This window comes from Eptesicus fuscus, chromosome 1, assembly GCF_027574615.1.
Source record: "Eptesicus fuscus isolate TK198812 chromosome 1, DD_ASM_mEF_20220401, whole genome shotgun sequence".
Taxonomy (NCBI): domain Eukaryota; kingdom Metazoa; phylum Chordata; class Mammalia; order Chiroptera; family Vespertilionidae; genus Eptesicus; species Eptesicus fuscus.
The window spans coordinates 124,031,253-124,052,720 of NC_072473.1; the positions used below are offsets into that span (position 1 = coordinate 124,031,253).

Below are 21,468 nucleotides of genomic sequence, written 5' to 3' on the forward strand. Positions count from 1 at the left end.
GGAGGAAGGGCACAAAGTCCAGGCAGCTCTCACCTGAAGGCCCTTGATGATGGGAGAGACTGGCCTGAACTGGGCTCCAGGAGGCTGGTGGAGGCAGGGAGTGGCCGCTGAGGATTGTGGGAAGGAAGGTGGCCAGGAGGAAGTAAGGGATTCTACAGGCGGAAGGTGGGGCTCCAAGTAGAGATGGGGCCTGGGTCACCAGAGAAGCGCTGAAGAAGCAAGCGCTCAGATCAGGGCTGACATGGCGGGAGGGAGGCCGTGAGCCCAGAGCGAAGGCCCCAGGAGTGGACATGCCGCTGGGGGAGTGGACGGTGGCTGGGAGGAAGAGCCTCAAAGACCTTGGGGTTTGACAGGAAGGTGGACAAGTCACCTTGGGAAGCTAGGTGACACCAACTGGCATTGGGATCTGGGTGGTGGGTGTGGGAGAACATGCAGCACCCGGAGTTTAAGAGAGAGGTGGGCCACAGGGGTGCCTCCACTCGGAAGGCACGGGTGTCATGGGATTTTGAGAGCCATTTAGGCACTTGGGCGGAGGCAAAGCTGGTGCCGGGAGGACAGGGACCAGCGGTGGCAAGGAGACATGGTGATGAGCGCCATGGCGGGGGGAGGAGGGCAGGCGTGGCTAAGGAGACAGCATTCCGGGCACCACAAGCCCCCCCTACCTGAAAACCACTTCTGGATACTTCTGTCTCTTGGAACCTGCAGAGCCTGGCCAGCCACAGCGGATGGACCAGGACCCAGAGCGGGAGCAAGAGGAGTCCGCCTCCGGATCACAGCAACTTTGATGCTTGGCAAGCCCTCCTAGCCTTATAGCCTTAGGGACCCCAAACCCGATTCCACCCCCCTTTCCCTTGTGGGACTGCAGAGCATGGGCCAGAATGCCACAGGGAAGCTGAGGTCATGATCACAGTCCCTGTGGCTCAGGCCATCTCTCCATCGGCAGGTTGACAATTGGGCTCCATGTCACCCTCATGGTCCCACCCCAAGCTGGCCCAGAGTGGGGGTCCCATGAAGACGGCCTTCTACTGCTTAGAAGACCAGTCTCGGATCACTGCTCCAGGTTGGTGACAGCCAAGTCAAACAGGATCCTAGAGCCATGAGTCTTAACGAAATGGCACTGGCAATGGGGGAGGGGGGTCAGCTGGGGGGGGGTACCGAGCACTCACCCAATGCTGAGGGTTCAGGATGAGACAGGAGACAGCGGAAGCTGATTCACCACACCGCCCAGGCTCACTGTGACTGAGGACTTCCGGTCATCTCCAAGCAGGACAGTGAGGACCCCTGCAAGGGGCTCGGTGACTCATCCCAGCCCCGCTCTGGGAGGGCCAGTGTGGAGACCAGGCTGTATGCCTGACCCTGAGTGAGGGGCCTTAGCTGTCCTCTTCCCTCACATGGAATCTCTCAATGGATCTGATTGACCCCTCTGGCTTCGCTGCCACGGGGTCCTAACCACCGCCCCCCCTTCTTGCCCTCTCTCTGCCCAGGGGCTGGCCCTTAGGGGCGGCAGGTCACGTGGTCTCAAATCTGGGCTGGGCGCTCTCAGGATGCAAATGAGTCACCAATGTGGGAAGCAGGTACTGCGGCAGGGTAATAGCTACTCTAAATTTAGACGGAAAATCCCCACAGAGTTGGCAGAAATATCCCGAGCCTTCCTGGTGGCAAGACTCTCAAGCAGGAAAGTGGGGAGGGGGCATCAGGAGCTGGGGGCTCCATAGAGGATGGGGGCAGGGCCAAGAAAGGGTGACAGAGGGGAAAGCCCTCATCTGGGCCAGGGTGCACCTGCTCCAGAGGCCCGGGTGTCACCCTGGAGCCACGGCCTAGGGCCCCACCCTGGTGGGGTTGGCCTGGACGCAAAGGGGGACTGGGCCCTCTCTGCAGTCAATTCAGACTTTGTGGGGCAGCTCTCCAGGACCCCCCCTTGCTATCTGGGAGCTGCCTCCTTCCTTGCTCTGGCTGGGTCTCTGCCCCCCTCTTGCTTGCCTGGCTCGGTCCTTGACCCTGTCTCTCAGTGCCTCAGTTTCTTCATCTCGAAGCTTCATCAAACGCTGCCGGAATGGTTAGTAATGGCTTGGTGGTGCCCAGTGTCCTCATTACCCACATGGTGACCAGGAGCTACGGTTCTCATCACCCCAGGGTTCTGGGATGGGGCCTTCCCTGCAAGCCAGGCGGGGAGGCCACACCTGCATCTCCCTCCCCTCGGCCAAGCAGCTCTGTGAGCTGGCCCTGGATGGCACCCCTCCTGAGGCCTGGGCCCTGAGGACCCAGCCACCGCCCCCGCTTTTGTCACTATCTGACTCCTGCCCTAGAAGGAGATCCCTGCCACCCGCAGCTCTGGATTTGGGCTCCAACTTCACCATCGAGGCTGGAGGGCCTTGGGCAAGTCCCTGCCCTGGGCCTTAGCTGTCTCCTGCCCTCAATTATTGCAGTCACCGTGAGAGACTTACTAGGGCTTCCCGACCCAGTGCGGGGGCCACAGAGATGATCCAAGAGCAAACCAGAGGGTGGGGATACTCCCCCCCAACACCTCGGGATGGGGGAGAGGTGCACAGAGATGCTGGTGCACCCTGACCCCAGAGCAGCACGTGACCCAGCCTTGGCATCAGGCCTTGGTCTGGGTGCAGGGAGCCAAAGGGGGCCCAGGCTGGGCCTTGCAGTGTTGGCAGGGGCAGGGAAGTGGTGGGAGGAGGCAGCCAGGAGTCATCAGCTTCCTTCTCTCATCCCCTTCCACAGTGTGGGGGCTGGAGGGGCTCCCCACTCTCTCCCCTCTGCCCTCTCGCCTCCCTTTGCCTGTCCAGCCAATGGGCCTGGGCATCTGGCTCCCTCCTTGTCAGAGGATTGTATCATCTGTAATGTATATCCACACACATGCGCCGCTGCTTGGGAGGACAAGACAAGGAGAAGGAACCCGCGCAGCTGGCTGGAGGGGGGTTTATAACCAGGTTATTGAACCTGAACCTGAGCCCCCCTGGAATGGGGGGTGTTAATGGCTCCTGAAGCCCTGGCCTCTCGGAAATCAGGAAATCAATCTCTGCACAGGCTGGCTCGCGGCCTCCCCTCCCCCCTCCCTCACTCCCCCCTGCTCCTGCCTGGCACGGCCTCTCACCCCTTCACCTCGGCTGCAAGTGCAGATCTGGGAGCTGCCATGGGGCCATTTGCAGATGGGAGCTGCGGCGGGCAGGTGGGGCGCTCGGGAACAGGGTCTAGAATGTGCTTCTGAAGGCATGGCAACTGGTCTCTCACGTCTAGAAAATGCTGCCGAAGGAGCCTCCAAGGGGGGAGGGGCAGTGGTGGAGGATGGCAGCCTGGGGGGCAGTTGTCATGCGAGCAAATGACTTCAGCTGCAGCTATTGCTCTCGGTAGGACCAAATGGTTACCCAGAATTAAAGCCTCAGATGTGGGTGCATCCAAGTGCCAGGGCCCCACCGATGCGAGCGGGGTCTCCATGCAGGGGCCAGACGGGGTGGTGGGCCTCACTCCTCAAAGCTTCGCTCGCATGTCACATGGCCCAGAATCGGGGCCTGGAAAAGGTGCGCCTGAACAGAGACTGTGCCTGCAGCCAAGGCCCAGCACAGCGCAGCGCGTCGAAACAGTTGGCGGGGCCAGGCTGACGACTTCTCCCTCCCAAGCAAGGCCCAGCTCTCTGCCCCTCCACCCTGCGAAGGACTGCCAGTTCCTGGTGCCCCGCTGAGAGCCTTGGGGTGCTCTTAGGAAAGGGGGCAGGGCTTCCGAGGAGGGGGTGAGGGCTGGAGCCGCCCGGTCACCCCGTAAGAGGTTTCTGTGGGGAGCAGATGGCACCTGAGCACATGGACTTGACTGCTTCCAAGATGGAGCCCCAGCGGCGCCTTTATTTTTTTTTTTTAAGTATGTTTTTTATCGATTTCAGAGAGGAATGAAGAGGGAGAGAGAAACGGAAGCATCGATGATGAGACAGAATCGTTGATGGGCTGTGCAGGGATCGAGCCCGCAGCCCAGGCACGTGCCCTGACCAGGAATCGAACCGTGACCTCCTGGTTCATGCATAGGTCGATGCTCAACGGCTGAGCCACGCCAGGCTGGCCCGGCTGCGCCTTTAAAACAACCTCAATTCTGCCTCGGCTGGCCTCGCACTCAAGTCCACTTCAAGAAAATTCTCCATTTTATTCCTCAACAGGGCACAGGCCAGGCCTTGTTAGCCAAGACTAGTCTCTGGGGATGAGGAGGGAGGTCCCATTTCCTGAGGTGGAGCAGGCCTGTGCCTGCGGAGCTCCTGGCCTGGCCTGGCCATTGTGTTCGCTTTCTTTTCCTCCAGCACCGGCGGGTCTGGTTGCCTGGAGAGCAGAGGCGCTGTGGGAGGGCTGGGGTGGGAGTTTTGCAGGGGTGGGGGGCAGCATCATTCAATCCAAATGTTCCTCCTCCAGCCAGTCAGCCCTGAGTCACGAAAAGCACAAGGTGGTGGGGGCGGGGGGGTGGGGGGTGGGGTTTGGTTATCCAATCTTTCCAGAAACTCCTCTGTGAGTCAGCTCACCAAGCTTTTGCCAGGGGGGCAACCAAGTGGCCAGGCCATGGGCACAGCCACCATCTGGGAGGACCACCAAAGGGGGTGCAAGGCAACTCCATCTTTTTTGGTCTCTGTGCATTTTCGTGTTTTGGGCCGACAAAATGGCCCCATTGCTGTATGGCACGGCTTTTAGTGTAGGATTGCTTAGCAAAGTCCCCCGGACTGCAGGACAATGGCAGGGCTGTCACAGCACAGGGACCTGCACACAGCTTCGTTTGCTCACAGGTGTGATGATGTTTTGGCGATTGCGGTTTGCCTCCACACTGGACCCCAGAGCCCTGATGCTGAAGGAGAAGAGAAAAGACAGCCTGGCCCCGGCAGAGGGGGAGGGGGAGGGGGCGAGGAGGGGGCTGTCTGGGCCTCTATCTGGCAGATGCACCTACTAAGCAGGACCCTGCCCTGACTCACGCATCATGGATTCAAACTGCCACGAAACTAGGAGGGCCCTTGGAGATCAAGAGGTCCCCTCTCCCCAAATGTACAGGTGAGGAAACTGAGGCACCAGAGACAAAGCTGCCTCCTCTCTTTTCCAGGGGTAATGACTCAGGGGAATCAGCGCTGCCGCAGACACAAGCCAGGCAGCCAGGCAGCCAGGCCTCCCTTGGCTGCCCCTCATCCGTGGAGTGGCTGGCATCCCAGCTCTGCCCATCTCTTTCTAGACGTCATCTCAGCCAGGCCTCGCCTCATACTGATCTCCTTGGGCTGAGAAGGGAACCCCCAGCCGGAAGCCAGCCCTCGGTGGCCCAAGGCCTCATGCTGGTTCTCAGCATCCCTCAGGGCTCAGGCCAAGGCTGAGCCCCAGCTCACCCAGCTCACCAGCTCCTGGCTTGGTGAGCCCCTATGTGCTCCCCTGACCTCCCCCTCCCCACAGGAGTGAACAGTCCAGGAACCAGTGGGCCTTCTTGTCCGCACTCAGCTGTGGCTCTGGAACTCAGCGGTCTGAGCCCACTCGGGGGATGTTATGGCGTCACCACCAGGAAACCACTGCCTCAGTTTCCCTCGCTATGACAGGGGCACAGTCTCCTCGGACTCCCAGGCTGAGGGAAGGACAAAATGAGTTCCTTGATGGGGAGGCCGTGGCCTTTAGTGCACACTGACCCATTCCCACCCCTCCCCCTACGTCCTGGCTCCACCCTTTCCAAGCACCAGGGCTCAGATGCTATGATTTGCCAGAATCTGGTATGTGAGAGAGGACAGTGCAGGAGGGCATAGGGGGTGGGGGCACTAACAGTGCCTTCAGCTGGACCTTAAGCCCTTTCCCCTGTGGCAGCAGGAGGTGGCCCTGGAGGCCAGGCTCTGTCCTCATGTGCCCCTTCGCTGCTTCTCCAGCGGGAAGCAGGGGTGCCAGCAGAGACTCTTTGGTGCAAACCTCCCCCAGCCCAGGCCCAGCATAGGTCAGGGCTCCCTACCCCACTCCTGCGCCCCACGCTCGTGGTGGCCGGGGGCTGCAGTGGGTACCCAGACAGGGGCCTCGGCTGGAGGAGCAGGCAAAAGCTCGCAGGTGGGAGGCAGGCGGAAGGGGGTGGGGAAGGTGGAGGGAGACGCCGGGCAGGCCGCGGCCCCTCCCCGCTCCCTCCCTGCGCGCCGCCGGCGACAGTGCCCCTCCTGGGCAGGGGGCGGAGAAGACGGCGACGGGAGGGGAGGAGGCGGCGGCGGAGGCGGGATTTGGAGTTTCCCTCCGCAGCAGCGGCGGCGGCGGCCCCTCGGCTCCAGGCGAGGCCGCCGCCCGAGGCTCTGGTGGCGCTCGGCGGCAGTGGCAGTGGCGCTTCCCGCCGCCCGGGCTTCGGAAACTTCCCGGCCGCCACGCGCGGAGCCGGCGCTGGAAGCCCAGCGGAACGGAGGTGAGCAGAGGTGAGCGGAGCACGCGGCGCCGGGCCACCCACCCCACCCCACCCCCACCCGGCCGGGCCGCCCTCCGACGTGCGCTCCTCCACCCTGCACCCCCAAAGTCTTGCCAACGCACACCCCCACGGGGCCGACGCGCGCGCCCCTGCGAGACCCGCCTGGTCCTGCCACCGCACACCCCCCACATCCCGCCTGTGCGCCTCCCGTGTCCTCAGCCACGCACACCCCCTGCCACTTATGCGCACGCGGACCCAGGTCCCTGCGGTGCAAACAGCAGCCCCTAACCTACCACCCAGCACTGTCCCCCAACTCAGGCCAGCCCCCATCCCAGCCCCTGCCACGCCTCAATACACACCCAGGCACATACATATTCCCAACACATCCCTGCTCTCTGCACTAACACAGCTCCCCTCGCCGTGCCCCCACCATCTCCGACTCCCCATATGCTCATTACAGACACCCCACCCACATTCCCAGCCCAGAGACACTGCAATCCACCTACCCCAAGCGAAGCCCCAACACTAACCCACACCCCAGGGGCGGACACTCCCCACTTCCCTCAGCCAGGCCCACTCCCCAGCACACTCTCAGACCCCAACACGTATGCACACCTGCTGGATTCCCCGCTCTCCAGCACCCCGCCCCGCCCCCCCCCCCCTCACAAATAGCCCTCAACAGCCCCCAGCACATCCCCGAGTCCCTCCCACCACCACCCCCAACACCTGGCACGCGGGCTTTAGAGGCTGCAGCATTTGGTGACATCCCTGCCAAGCGCCTCTGACTCGCCTTCAGAGGCGGCTTGCCATCCTGAGGGCCCCCAGGTGCCTCCCTAAACAGACTTTGAGTCTCCCCAGCGACTGGTTTGGCCTCTTCCCTAAGAGATAAAGAAGGCACTTGGGGCGAAAGGTACCGTGCTTAGATATGCGGGCGCCGATGGGGGTCGGGGAGGAGGAAACGAGAGGCAGGCACTGATAGGGACGCAGTGCACGTAGTAGGTCGGTTCCGCGAGGACAGAATTCACGCAGTGCGTGTATGTGTTTGCGTGTGTGTTGGGGGGAGTGATATGTGTGCACGTGTGCTCGTGCGTGGGGGGGGGGGAGCAGTGTGCAACCCGCTGAGAGAAGAAGCAGGAGCAGCACCCGCCTCGTGCAACAATTGGTTTCATTCATTCACGCCGCCTTTATTAATGAGCATTTCTTCCCTGAGCGCTAGGCTGGTGCCAGGCCCCGCACTGGGGGGCAGGGGCCAGCTTGGGGCCGGGCACACCCCACTCCTGCCTTGGAGGAACTCCCAGTCCCACGAGGTGACCGACCAGGAAAAGCAGAAATCCATCCCCAGCGGAAAGTGTATTTGGTGGAAAAGACACTGGATTTGGCAGGAACGCTGGTGCTGGGAGTTGTATTCCCCCGGCCATGTGACCGGGCCGCCACAGCCGAAATCCTGCCACTGGGCCCGGCGGGAACCGGGCATTTCGGAATGGGGGGATGAAAGGGGAGGCGGGGCGTCGCATTCCGGAGGCTCTGGGGACCAGAGGGCACACGAGGCGCGCGAGGGGCCTACTGGCTGCAACAGTCCCGAGGCCTCCAAGGGGCAGTGGCCGGGCGGGGCGGGGTGGGGCGGAGGCCAGGGGCTGGGGCCGCAGGCAAAGCGCCCACCCTGCAGAGGCCCAGGCACGCAGCCCACCTCCCCCCTGCCCAGCCCAGGGAGGGAGCAGGCTGGGGCAGGATGGGCACCCTGAGTGGGCGCGGGAGCAGGCCCTGCGCGGGGGGGGGGGGGGGGGGGGCCGAGGGGGGATCTCCCGGAGAGGGTCGGGGGAAGGGGGCTTGGCGGAGCTCAGCCCTGCAGTGCGGAGGTGGCAACAGGTTCCAGTCGGTCCTGCTGCTGGCGCAGCGGGCGCTGCTGGCACTGGGCACAGAGCGCTCGCTTTCCCGGTTGGAGGGCTTGCCAAGAGGATTGGGAGCGAGGTGCAGGGGAGCCACTCTCAGGCGTTGGGAGACAAATGCCCCATCACAACCCACCCTGGGGGGGGGGCCGTGCTTTGAGCCCAGCTTCCTCTCCCCTCACCATCGCAGAAGCTGCCTCCCTCCTCATCATCTTCCCAGCCAGGCTCCCGCCACCTCCTCCAGAAGGCCCTCTGCACAAGCACGCCTGGGCATCTCAGGAGCTCCTACCTCCCTAACAGTGGGGGTGGGGGCATGTGTCTCTCTCCCTCCCTGTCAGATGCCCCCCTCCCCCCGCCACTGCCTACAACACAGCCAAGCCAGGCACCCCAGGCTGGGACATGGCAGAACCTCTTGGTGCCTTCAGCCCCTGGCCACCCCGGGGTTCCACCCACAGGGGCATCGGGCCCCCAAGGCTTGGGGCCCTTGACCAGATGGCAGCCTACCTCTGCCTCTGGGAGCGAGGATGGAGGGATAGGAGACCCTAAAAGACAGGTTTCCTGCCTAAGAGGATGTACACAGAGGGACTGGGCCCTGCTCTGACCCCCACTGCCACCCCAGCTCCCCAAACTTGGGCATTGCAGCCTCAGAGAACTCAGGTCCGGAGCACAGAGGAGGGAGACCACAAGCTGGCCCAGGGGATGGACAAAGACTGCCTGGAGTAAGGCACCTGGGGGTGGGGGGGGTGAAGAAAGAGAAGAATGTGGACAGGATGCAGAGGAGGGAGGCCTGGGCTGAGGGAAGGGGGAATACAACCCAGCCGCCTGAGGCCCCCGGATGCTGGTGGTGGGACTCAATCCAGAGCCTTGGACATGGGAGGCTGTGGCCAGAGATTAGACCCAGGCTGGCGACCCACTGGGCCAGGGAAGGAGGAAGCGGGAGAGGGGTGGCTTGAGGCAGCCCAGCTCTCCCCAGCATTACTTCTTGAGTTTTCTCATCTTACTTGGGTCTGAGAGGAGGCCAGTAGCTGCCCTAAACTTGACCAAAATGTTGGCCTTCCAGTGGCTTGAGCCCTCCACTCTACATGGCCTGTGGCGCCCGTCCTATGCACAGAGTTCTGCCTTTTTAAAATATTTTTTAATTGATTTCAGAGAGGAAGGGAGAGGGAGAAGAGAGAGAGAAACATCCATGATGAGAGAATCATGGATCAGCTGCCTCCCGCACGCCCCACAGTGGGGATCAAGCCTGCAACCAGGGCATGTGCCCTGACCGGGAATCGAACTGTGACCTCCTGGTTCATAGGTCGACGCTCAACCACTGAGCCACGGCAGTCGGGCAAGCTCTGCCTTCTTTGACTGAGTTCCTTAGGGTCGATTCGCAAAAGTGGCCAGAGAGAAGGAATTTCTTTCTAGCTCTGGATGCATATTACCAAATTAATTTCCAAAAAGGGCAACAGAGAATCTTCCAGAAGCAGCAACAGAGCAGCAGGCCGGTTTCACGGCACCCTTGCCAGCACTGGGTGTTCTCATTTTGAGAACATTTTACTAATGTAATAAGTGGGAAGTGTTACCTTGTTTTCGGTTGTTACCTTGGTTTTTTCATTTGCTTTCCTTCCGGGCCTGAGGTTGAACCTTCCCCCAAGCCTCTTGCACCCACTTGTGTTCCCTCCTTCATGCGGTCTTTTCTGGTGGCTCGTTGCTCGGAGTCTTAACCTTTTGATCAATTTGTATGAGCTTTATCTTCGCTGTACATTTCCCCCTCGACTCGGCCATTGGCTTTAGACGGTTTTTAAGCAGAGAAGGGACATAGAACCAGTCTTTTCCCCACCCCATTCCATTGTCTCAGTACTTAGCACACGTGGTATTATCTTGTGTGGTCCCCTGTTACCTATGGACCCGTTCCCCTAGCCTGGGAGCTCTGTGCAAGCAGAGACCCTGTGTGCCCGCCTGGTCGTCATCCTGTGTGCATGGAAGGAATGGAGGTCAGTGGCCTTTGCTGAGCGAATGTTCTGGCGCAGGGCAGGCAGAGGGTGGTTGAGGTAAAAGACCTGGAGGCAGGGAGAGAGCTTTGCAAGCTGTGACAGTGATCTGGTCAAGAGCTGGCAAGCACAAACCCTTGGCCAGAGCCAGGCAGAGAGGAGAGTACAGATGTCAGGCTTAAGTAGAAATTACTCACTCTGGACTAGGCAGGAGGCAGAGGGAGAGGCTGGGGTGACTCCCGGGATCGATAACATGATAAGAGCAGAGCGCTGCAGTTTGGAGCTGGGAGCTCGGAGCTCCTAGGTCCCTTTGGCCAGGCCTGTGCGAAGGAATGAGGGTGCCCAGAGGCTGCCCTCTGCCTGCCTAGCCCTCCAGCCAGCCTCGGGCAGGGTTCTGGGCCAGGAAGCAGCAACGGGTTTCTGGTCCTGTTTCCTCCTCCCCTGATTTCAGTGACACCCCCCCCCCCCGCCCCGGTAGCCCAAGGGGTGGCTATGGTGAGCCCACTATATAGATGGGGCCACTGAAGTCTAGTCAGGGGACATGATGGTCCAGGGTCGCCAAGTGAGTAGGCAACCTCTGGGGCAGGGGCACTGGGCTCTTGTCCCCACCCCTCCCCCTGCCTCCGGGGGGCCTGACTGGCGCCGGCCAGGGGAGCTGTGGCTGGCCCCCTGCTGGGCCCCTGACCTGCCCTTGGCCTCTGCCCCGGCCCAGTCCCGCTTGGGTGGAAGTCCCAGCTCAGCGCGCGACTTGCGGGGAGGCCCACCCAACTGCCTTCGCTGGCACCCGTTGGCTAGCTCGACCCCTGAGCCCGCCCCCATCGCCCCGCCCCTCTAAACGGTAACTCCTTGTCCAAAGGCAGCCGCTTCCAAGGTGGAAGCCAGGTCCTCTGCTCAGCAGCCAGCGCGCCTGCGGCTCAGGACTTTGCTTCCACGTGCGCGCCTGCTCGGCCGCACTACCTTCTTCCCAGAGGCCAAGCCCGCGGACACCCTGTCCGAGGATCGCGCTCCGAGTCCCGCGGTGGCCCTGGCCGAGGCTTCGGCACAGGGCCACCCGCGGGGGGATCAAGACTCAGGTCTCTCTCCTTTTCTTTTCCCCCACCGGACTGGCGGGTTGCGGGGAGTGGGGGGCGGGTGGGTACCGGGGCTGGATCAGCTCCGAAAGGGCCATCGCCTCCACCCCACCGCTATTCCCTGGGACCACCTGGCCGTGGGGGAGACCTGGGTCTTGAGCCCCTCTCACACGCACGCGCCCCCAAAGTCTGAAGCGCGAACTTGGGGAGTGATTTCGGGCAGGCCGAGCGAGAAACTCAGAAGCAAGGAAGGTGTGAAGGAAGGCGGCCGTGCGGGGCTTTGGGGCACCCCAGGAGAGGCTGGGAAGGAACCCACGGCTCTCAAAGGGGCCGTGGGATGCCCAGCTTTACTCTTCTGGGGGACCTCTCACACTTCCTTTCTCGGAGCGGTGAGCGGCGACCGGGCACCCCGGTGGCTGCCCCGGGTGTTCTTTGGGGGCGCAACATGCCTTCTGCGCGTCCTCACTGTGGGAAGGGCGCGAGAAGAGAGAATCGAGCGGTGGAGGGGTGTCCCTGCGGGTGTCCTGGGCGCCTGCCTTCGGGACCTGGGGTTGACTTCCCATCCTGACCCCTGGGCTCACGCCCTGTGGCAGCCGGGCGCGGAGGACGCCGGCTCTCACCCCACGTGTCTCCCCTTCTCTCCGCAGCGCCAGCGGCCCGACGTGCCAGCAGCCGCGAACCCATGGAGGGTCTGGGCCGCTCGTGCCTGTGGCTGCGCCGGGAGCTCTCGCCCCCGCAGCCGCAGCTGCTGCTCCTGGACTGCCGCAGCCGCGAGATGTACGAGTCGGCGCGCATCGGCGGGGCGCTGAGCGTGGCCCTGCCCGCGCTGCTGCTGCGCCGCCTTCGGCGGGGGAGCCTGTCCGTGCGCGCACTCCTGCCGGGGCCGCCGCTGCAGCCGCCTCCGCCCGCTCCTGTGCTCCTGTACGACCAGGGCGGGGGCCGGCACCGCCGCGGGGATGCCGAGGCCCAGGCCGAGGCTGAGGCTGAGGAGTGGGAGCCCGAGTCGGTGCTGGGCACCCTGCTCCAGAAGCTGCGGGAGGAAGGCTACCTGGCATACTATCTACAGGGTAGGTGCGAGTGGGGGAGAGCGGTGGTCACCAGCCTGGGGCGGGGGCCGGGGGGGGGGGGGGGGGAATCCCGACCCTGGGAGGCAGGACCCCACCTTCAGAGGGGAGTCACAATTCATTTGACCGTGAGCGATCTCCGCTCTTTTTGTCTAAAGTGGAGGTGAGATACCCTCCCCTGAGTGTGACCCTGGGCAAGTCCGTCCCCCTTGGGAGCCTCAGTTTCTGAGTCTGGAAAATGGGTAAAAGGGGTTGACCTGGCCTGGCTCCCAGGCTTCCTGAGCTAGTAATGCCGCCTACTGCAGCTGCTCAGCCACGGGTAAGGAGGCCAGCGACACAGGACAAACCCTGCTCTGCAAAGGCAGGAAGTGGGGAGAGGGAGAGAGAGAGAAGCAGGGAAGGCAGAAGGAGGCCTGAGAAAGCAGAGACCTCTCCCCCCGCCCCAAGTCATGGCAGGCCTGGATGGAAGGGAGACAGGTTGATACAAGCCCACTGGCTCCTTGCCGAGCCACACACACACACACACACACACACACACTCCAGAGATCCAGGGTAGGGACAGGGCTTCTATGAACCTACAGAACCAGTTGTCCCCACCTCCCCATGGAGGAGGGTCACTGGGCTGTGTTCCCTTGCTCCATTCGGAAGGCACAGGGCTATAGAAATCCCCAGATTCCTGCGTCTCCAGGCCCCCGCCCCAGCCTGGGGAAATAGAAGCTCTCTGTAGACCAAGGAAATGCTAGCTTCTTGGGACTTTGGGACCATCCAGGTGGAATGTCCCGCTCTCTCCCGGGCTCCCCTCTTCTTGGGGTCTCATTTCACCCCTGAAGAGAGCACAGAGATGGCTGTGACCTGGCCCCTGCCAGCAGGGCAGTCCTGGTCGAGCCAGATAGGGAGACGCCCAGGCAGAGGACTCACGTGGGAACCTGTAACTGATGGCTGTAGTCCCCCTCCACTCCCCCCCACCCCCACCCACCCCCACCCCCGAGGTTAGCAGCACATCTAGACTCTACTGAGCCCTTGCGCTGGCCTCAGCCTGGCCCTGGAGGCGTGAGGTCCTTTTTGGATGGCTGTGCCTCGGCCCAGCAGCCACAGTGAGCACTTGCTGTCCAGCAAGTAACCAACAGCACGAGGCGAGGGTGGCTGGGTGGCCCATAGCGCACCACACGGCGACGCCCATCTAGAACAGGCTGCCGGCTTCTGAGTCCCCTTTGGGAAGAGCCGCAAGTCCCCTCAGGGGTCGGGCTCTCTGGGGCTGGTTTCCCCTGGTTCGGGGGGGCCAGATCAGCAGAAACCTCCTCTCTCCCTCCCAGGTGGCTTCAGCAGATTCCAGGCTGAGTGCCCTCAGCTGTGCGAAAGCAGCCTCAGCAGCCGTGGCGGAGCCGGCATGGCCATGGCGCCCAGCCCGGTGGTGGGGCTGGGCAACCTGTGCCTGGGCTCCGACTGCTCCGACGGGGAATCTGAACCCGACCGAGACTCCCTGAGCTGCGGCCTGGATTCGGAGGGTGCCACGCCCCCCCCATCGGGGCTGATACCGTCCTTCCCGGTGCAGATCCTGCCCAACCTCTACCTGGGTTGTGCCCGAGATTCGGCCAACGTGGAGAGCCTGGCCAAGCTAGGCATCCGCTACATCCTCAATGTCACCCCCAACCTCCCTAACCTCTTTGAGAAGAATGGCGACTTTCACTACAAGCAGATTCCCATCTCGGACCACTGGAGCCAGAACTTGTCCCAGTTCTTTCCTGAGGCCATCGCGTTCATTGGTGAGTCCTCCCTGGCCTCCCCTTTCTCCCTCCTCCGCCAGGCCTGGCTCCTGGCCTCTCCCATCACTTGCCCCTCTCCCTCATGAGGGCTCCCCCCCGCCCCCCGGGGCTCAGCGGCCATCCCCGGAGCCCAAAGCCAGGATGGCACTTGTGGGGTCAGGCAGCGCTGGGGCCGGGCAGGGCTCCCAGGCCAGCCTGGCCAGGGCCACCTGACTTGGAGGGTGGGACGGGGCGGGGGCTGCGAAGATCACTGGCCTGCCCCTCACTGTGCTCCCCAACTCTGCCCTGCCTAGATGAAGCCTTGGGCCAGAACTGCGGGGTGCTTGTCCACTGCCTGGCGGGCGTCAGCCGCTCCGTCACCGTCACCGTGGCCTACCTCATGCAGAAGCTCCACCTGTCCCTCAACGATGCCTACGACCTGGTCAAGCGCAAGAAGTCCAACATCTCGCCCAACTTCAACTTCATGGGGCAGCTGCTAGACTTCGAGCGCAGCCTGCGGCTGGAGGAGCGGCGCGCCCGCGGGCGGGGCAGCGGGGGGCAGGAGTCCGCCACCTCGGACCCGCCCTCCTTCTTCACCACCCCCACCAGCGACGGGGTCTTTGAGCTCGACCCCACATAGGGCCCCATGCAGTCCTGTCTCCCAATGGGTGCTCCCGACCACCCATGCGCTGCGGGGGGAGGGGGAGGCGGGGAGAAGAGGGAGGGAGGGAGGGAGGGGGCTTAGCTGTCAGCGGGGGGGAGGGGGAGGGGGGTTGGGAGGGGAGAGCACAATACCTCATGCGGGGGGCTGTGGGAAGAGGCAGGCGCTGGGGGCCTCCCCAGGAGAGACCCGCCCTGCCCACTTGAAACATCCTCGGGAATCCTATTAAATGTGCCTCTGGGCTGGCTGGGACCCCCCCAGCCTGACCCTCGCCGCTTTGGGGCGGGACCTCGCTCCAGAAACTGCCTCTTCTGCGACTGTTACTTTTTTCTTTGGGGGGTGGGGTTCCCATTCCGAGGGACCATTCCCGGTTGGCGGCCTGTCCCCAGGCCCGGGCCCTGTGCTCTGCCAGCTCAGCTGGGCCCTGAGCCTCCCTGTGGTCCCCCCCTCAGGAAGGGCATGTGCCTGCTCCGGCCACCTCATTTGCCGCAGGGACCTGCTCGCAGTTCCATCCCTGTCCCCAAAGGGCTGCTTATGGGAAGGGGCTCGCCACCACCACCACCAGGGCAGTCACCTCCCGGCTTCTCTGCCCAGGGCTTCCCAAGGGGATGCGGACTCAGAGGGGCTGCCACCCGGTGGCCACGGGGACAGCCCGCCTCTGGGGGGCTCCTAGCTGGGCAGCACCCCTGGGGAGATCGCCGGCCTGAGAGCCATTGGGAGGGTTCCCAGCCGCACATCTGGCGCCCTGACTGTTTATCCACTTGACATTTGAAAAGATGCTTTTTTTTCCCTCTCTCCCAGATGTCTTGACGGGATCACTGGGGCTCTTTGTGACTGAGGGTGGTCAGGCTGCCACCGGAGAAGATGGGGTCTCAGAGCAAGAGCTGGAGGAAGGGGAGGGGAAGAAGAAGGCCTGGATTTTGATGCCGCAGGACACACACACACACACACACACACACACACACACACACACACGGCCATTCATTGCAGACACACCCCTCGTGGGCAGTGGGCAGCGGGCGGCGGCACTTAACACACACCCTAACCCTTGGGAACCCAACCCCACAGTTGCTTTCTTGAATTGTTCCTGAATAAACGGTTTCTGTAAGATTCTGAACTGAGGGAGGCTGCTTCCTGGGTACCTTGGAGGGTTTGGGGAAGGGTGGGGGTCGGGGGAGGCCCAGGGAAGTGGGGGGGGGACATACTGCGCCGCTCAGGGACTCAAGCGCCACCGGCCCCCCATGTCATCATTTCCCATATGGCGCCTGCACTGCCTGTTGGCCCCACCTCTGGCCAGGTCCCCCATTTACTCACCACCCATTGAACCCCTACCTGCCACGCACGGCTAATGACCAGGACAAAGCAGTGAACCAAAGAGGCCTACCACTTGGAGCCAACTTCCGGGAGGGGGGGGAGAGAACACTAAACAACAGACCCCATAAAGCAGTAAATGGCACGGGGTGGCCAGAGTGGCAGAGATCAGGGGAGCAGGGGCCAGAAGTGACCACGGAATGGGCAGCTACGCCCCAAGACTCGGTGCAGAGTCAGAGCCTCGGCAGGAGGGGATGGGAGCCACAGAAGGGCCTGAGCAGGGGAGGGAGGGACAAGACCAGACTTGCATATCCCATCATCTGTCCCTCTGGCTGATAAAGTGTGGAATTTGGATCTAAAAGGCCCAGCCCTAGCCGGTTTGGCTCAGTGGCTAGAAAGTCAGCCCGCGGGCTGAAGGGTCCTGGGTTCCATTCTGGTCAAGGGCACATACCTGGGTTGCAGACTCTGCCCCCGGCCCCCGTTGGGGCGCATGCAGGAGGCAACCAATCTGTGTCTCTCCCACATCGATGTTTCTCCCCCCCCCCACCCCCCGCCGTCTCTCCCCCTCCTTCCCCTCTCTAAAAATCAGTGGGAATATATCCTCGGGGGAGGATGGACAACAACTAAAAAGCTCAGGCTGGAGGCCAGGAGAGCCTGCGGAGACCACTGAGCCATCTGAAGTGATCGGTGGGCTTGCTCCTCCCTGGCCCCCCAGCCTCGGCTCTGAATTCCTGCACACCGTGGCGGAGTGGTCCTTCTCAAGTCAGAATCCCCAGCCACAGAGAGATGGCGGCAAGCAGAAGGGAGCTGGAAGGTGGGTGGGGGCAAGTGCTGTATGAGAACACAGCGGCGACTTAGTGAGCAATGTGGTCAGCATGTCCAGGGAAATCTTCCGGGTCCAGAACCCCTAAAACGTAGGATGAAATCTAAAGACATGGCATGGATGGCTGAGCTGGTAGGAAAATAAGAGAAAGCCTCCGAGGTCAGCAACTACGAGGATATTTGTGTCAAGAGGAGTGAGCCAGCTCCGGGGCTCGCTCCTGTCCGTGGGAAATCTACACCCAGGAGCCAGGAGCCCAGGGCCGCTGCCTCTTCCTTGGACACCTTCTTCCAGTGGCTTTCCAGACACCACCCATGGGAACCAAGAGACACCTGGGCCCCCCACATAAAACCTGTACTCTTGCCGGGCAATGTTCTCCGTAGGTGTGGCTGGCAGAATACTGGCCCCTATAGACGGCCACATCCTAGTTCCAGGATCCTATGAATACAGTCCCTTATATGGCAAAAGGGACTCTGTGGATGTGATTAAGTCAAGGATCTTTTTTTTTTTTTTTCCAGAGAGGAATGGGGAGGGAAAGACAGAGAGAAACATCAACGATGAGAGAGAATCACTGATCGGCTGCCTCCTGCACAGCCCCTACTGGGAATGCGCCCTTGACCGGAATCGAATCCCGGGCCCCTTCAGTCCACAGGCAGATGCTCTGTCCACTGAGCCAAACCAGCCAGGGCAAGTCAAGGATCTTGAGATGGGGAGACTGTCCTGCACTATCCGAGTGGGCCCTAAATGCCATCACATGCATCTTCATAAAGGAAAGGGGGAGGCAGGAAAGTGAGAGAAGGAGGTGTGATGATGGAAACATGGGCAGCGCCAGACAGAGAGAAGACACTTCATCGCTGGCTTTAAAGATGGATGAAGGTGCCACAAGCCAAGGAATGTGGGCGGCCTCTAGAAGCTGAAAAGGGCAAAAAACAAAAATGGTTTCATCCCTCGGGCCTCCTCAATAAAAGTACCTCTGCCCTGGCCTGGGTGGCTCAGTTGGTGGAGCATCATCCCATACACCAATAAAAGGTTGCAGGCCCTAGCCGGTTTGGCTCAGTAGATAGAGCATTGACCTGAGGACTGAAGGGTCGGGTCCCAGGTTCGAATCCAGTCAAGGGCACATGCCAGAGTTGCGGGCTCGCTCCATCATGCAGGAGGCAGCCAATCAATGATTCCCTCTCATCACTGATGTTTCTATCTCTTTCTTCCTCTCCGAAATCAATAAAAATATATATTTTTAAAAAGGGTTGCAGGTTCAATCCCCAGGCAGCGCGTGTAGGGGATGCAAGTGTTTCTCTCTCTCTCTCTCTCTCTTCTCTCTCTCTCTCTCTCTCTCTCTCTCAAAAAAAAAAAAATCAATAAAACCATATCCTCGGGTGAGGATTTTAAAAACCATACAGCCCTGCCAACGCCTCGATTTTAACTCAGTGAAATCTATTTTGGATTTCCATAACGGTACGATAATAAATTTGTGCTGTCTTAAGCCACTAAGTTTGCAATCATTTGCTACAGCAGCAACAGAAAACTAATACAATTGGTGACCTAGAAAAAATACCCCACCAAAAGAGGCGAGGATGCTTGCATATCTTGACCTTGGATCTGGGTGGAAGTGGAAAAAAAAAAAAAAAAAGGGAAAATGTTGACCTGAGAATTTATAGCCACAAGCTGCAATTTTAGTTTCGCGTGGTCTAGGCAGAGAGTAGTGGATGCACGAGAATGTCTCTCTTGCAGGGACTGAGGGAGAGCAATCTGGTTGGGGGGACAGCTTCTAGATTTGTCTTGAAGCTGCATCTGATTAGCTTGCACACAGATTTTACTTAGACTGTGACAGTCCCATAAAAATAGAAAAGTGTAAAAATATATTTTTTAAAAGTTCTAAATGAAGTGGTCCAGAGGGAGTATTGCCCAAGAGCGCCTGGCATAAGCAAGCACAAATCCTCTGTCCTTTCAATACAGGCCTCAGAGAAATTCTATAATATATAATGGAAAATTCTGAAATATATAATGGGAAAAAACACACGCACACACAATGTACAAAGAAACAAGCCACCGTGCGTGAGAGAAGCTTATAAACTTAAATATCCATCCTGCAAAAATAGCAGATTTTGAAATCATATGGCACAAATATAAAATAAGTATGATCAGTATATTTGAAGAAACAAAATCAAGTAGCAAAAGGATAACCAAAGAACAAGAGACTCTAACATGACTGGGTACTCTTGAAAGATGACCAAATGAAACTTCTAGAAATTCAAAATATAATCATAAAAGTGAGAAATTCAAGGTACGGGTTAAACAGCTGGACAGAGAGATCAGTGAACTAGAAGATGGATTTAAAGAAATAACCCAGAATGCACAACAGAGAGAGAGAGAGATTGAAGTCACTCACACAAATATTTCTTTGAATTCCTGGAAGAAGAAAAAAAAAAGTTAAAGAGAACAGGAACTATGCAATAGTAAGAAAGATAATGGCTGAGAATCGCCCTAAGTCGATGAAAGATACCGTGGAAGAGCTTGCTAGGTATCCTCTAGTAACCCCTCTTTCCACCCCCCACCCCGGCCCCCGGTTTCATCCTTTTAGAAATAAAATCCCCAAAGCTTTCTAGAGCATCTGGCTTCCCAGCTAGAAACCTTCTTCCGCATCCTCCCTGGTGGCCAACTGTGGCCATGTTCTTACATGTTATCTACTTTTTCCATGAGAGCCCTTTAGCATAATCAGAGTATTTAAATTGCTGATCTGATAAATTCCAGTAACCCTGCCATATCTGATTCTGCTTCTGATGCTTGGTCTGTCTCTTCAAACTGTTTTTTTTTTGTTGTTGTTGTTATCGCTGTTGTTTGTTGTTTGTTTTTTTGCTTTTGGTATGCCTTGTACTTCTTTGTTGAAAGCCAGATGTGATGAATTGCTTAAAAGGACGTGCGGTCGCTAGGCTGTTGGTAAGGTGGTGTGAGGGGAGAGGGAGCATTCCACAGTCCTATGATTAAGTCTCTGTCTCTGGTCAGCATGTGCCTCTGCACCGTGAACTTCACAGGGCTCCTCAGTTCCCCTTCCTAAGGTGGGACAGGATGGCCAGAGGGGGCTGGTAGATCCAGAGACAGAGAAACATGGATCAGACCATCAAACCTCAGAGGGAAGGTAGGGGAGGGTGGGGGTAAGGGGGAGAGATCAACCAAAGGACTTGTATGCATGCCTATAAGCCTAACCAATGGACACAGACAACCGGGAGGTGAGGGCATGAGTGATGGGGAGGTAATGGGGGAATAAGGACACATATGTAACACCTTAATCAATAAAGAAATTTTTTTAAAAAAGGGTATGTGCCTTCTCCCAGGTCTGTCAGACTCTGATAAAACCTCCATAATTCAGGCTTTGATGTAATTGATTGTCTTCTTGAGGGTGGGCCTTGTTAAGAAGAAGAGTTGCCCAGCTCGTGTGGCTCAGTTGGTTGAGTATGGTCCGGTGCATCGAAAGCTTGCCGGTTTGATTCCTGGTCAGGGCGCATACCTGGGTTGTGGGTTCGGTCCCTGGTGGGGATTTGTACAGAAGGCAACCGATGGATGTTGCTCTCTCACATCAATGTTTCTCTCTCTCCCTCTCCCTTCCTCTCTCTGTAAAATCAATAAAAAAATATACTTTAAAAAAAAAAAAAAGAAACCCACCCAGCCAGGGTTGCTCAGTGGTTGAGCGTCAACCTACGAATGAGGAGGTTGCAGTTTGATTCCCAGTCAGGGCGCATGCCCAGGTTGCGGGCTCAATCCTCAGTGTGGGGTGTGAAGGAGGCAGCTGATGGATGATTCTCTCTCATCATTGATGTTTTTCTCTCTCTCTCTCTCTCTCTCTCTCTCTCTCTCTCTCTCTCTCCCCCTTCTTATCTGAAATCAGATAAGATTTATGTTTATTGTTAAAAATACATATATATTTTTTTTAACAATAAACATAAAAAAAGAAGCCCTGGCCAGTTTTTCTCAGTGGTTAGAGCATCAGCAAAAGGTCAGGTGGAGGGTTCCATTCCTGGTCAAGGTCACGTACCTTGTACCTTGTACCTCGGTTGCAGGTTCCCCAGGCCCAGGAGGGGCGCTTGCTGAAGGCAACCAACTAATGTGTCTCTGTCTTGTCCATGTTTCTCTCCCCCTCTTCCCTCCCACTCTCTCTAGATAGAAATCAATGGGAAAATATCCTCGGGTGAATATTTAAAAAGAAGAAGAGTGCTCTGGTGTATTTCAAAATATCTACTCTTCCACCTCCCTCCCCACCCCCCGGCCAGAACCCTGAGGAAATTTTTCTCCAAACTCTCAGACGTGTCCACAATGAGCCCCAGCAATTCACCCATTGCAGTTCAGGTTTGCCTGCCCCAGCACTGTTTCCAGTGGTGGGGTTTTTGCGCTGGTAAATTGTGATTCTCTGCATTTGCCTGTCTCTCTAGTTTGGGGGGCAGCAGTGTGTCCTGTGACCTCGATTCTCTGATGGATCTAAAAAGAGCTGTTGATTTTTCAATGTGTTCAGCTCTTCACTTGTTGTTAGCAGACCAGAAACAGTAACTCCCCTGGGTCTGTTTTGAT

The 21,468-nt window shown here is 59.1% G+C and overlaps 1 protein-coding gene across 1 annotated transcript; it reads left to right on the forward strand.

Annotated features, from left to right (window-relative positions):
- Positions 1-957: 957 nt before the first annotated feature.
- On the forward strand, positions 958-14,799 carry DUSP9 (dual specificity phosphatase 9). Its single transcript, XM_054718253.1, has 5 exons — positions 958-1,060; positions 1,485-1,574; positions 11,958-12,377; positions 13,688-14,137; positions 14,431-14,799. The coding sequence occupies exons 2-5, from the start codon at positions 1,562-1,564 to the stop codon at positions 14,754-14,756; spliced, it is 1,209 nt and encodes a 402-aa protein (XP_054574228.1). The 5' UTR covers positions 958-1,060; positions 1,485-1,561; the 3' UTR covers positions 14,757-14,799.
- Positions 14,800-21,468: the final 6,669 nt, after the last annotated feature.

Coding starts and splice junctions, on each gene's coding strand:
- DUSP9 (XM_054718253.1), top strand. Junction 12,378..13,687: donor CCTGGCATACTATCTACAGG/GTAGGTGCGAGT, acceptor TCTCCCTCCCAG/GTGGCTTCAGCAGATTCCAG. Junction 14,138..14,430: donor TGAGGCCATCGCGTTCATTG/GTGAGTCCTCCC, acceptor TGCCCTGCCTAG/ATGAAGCCTTGGGCCAGAAC.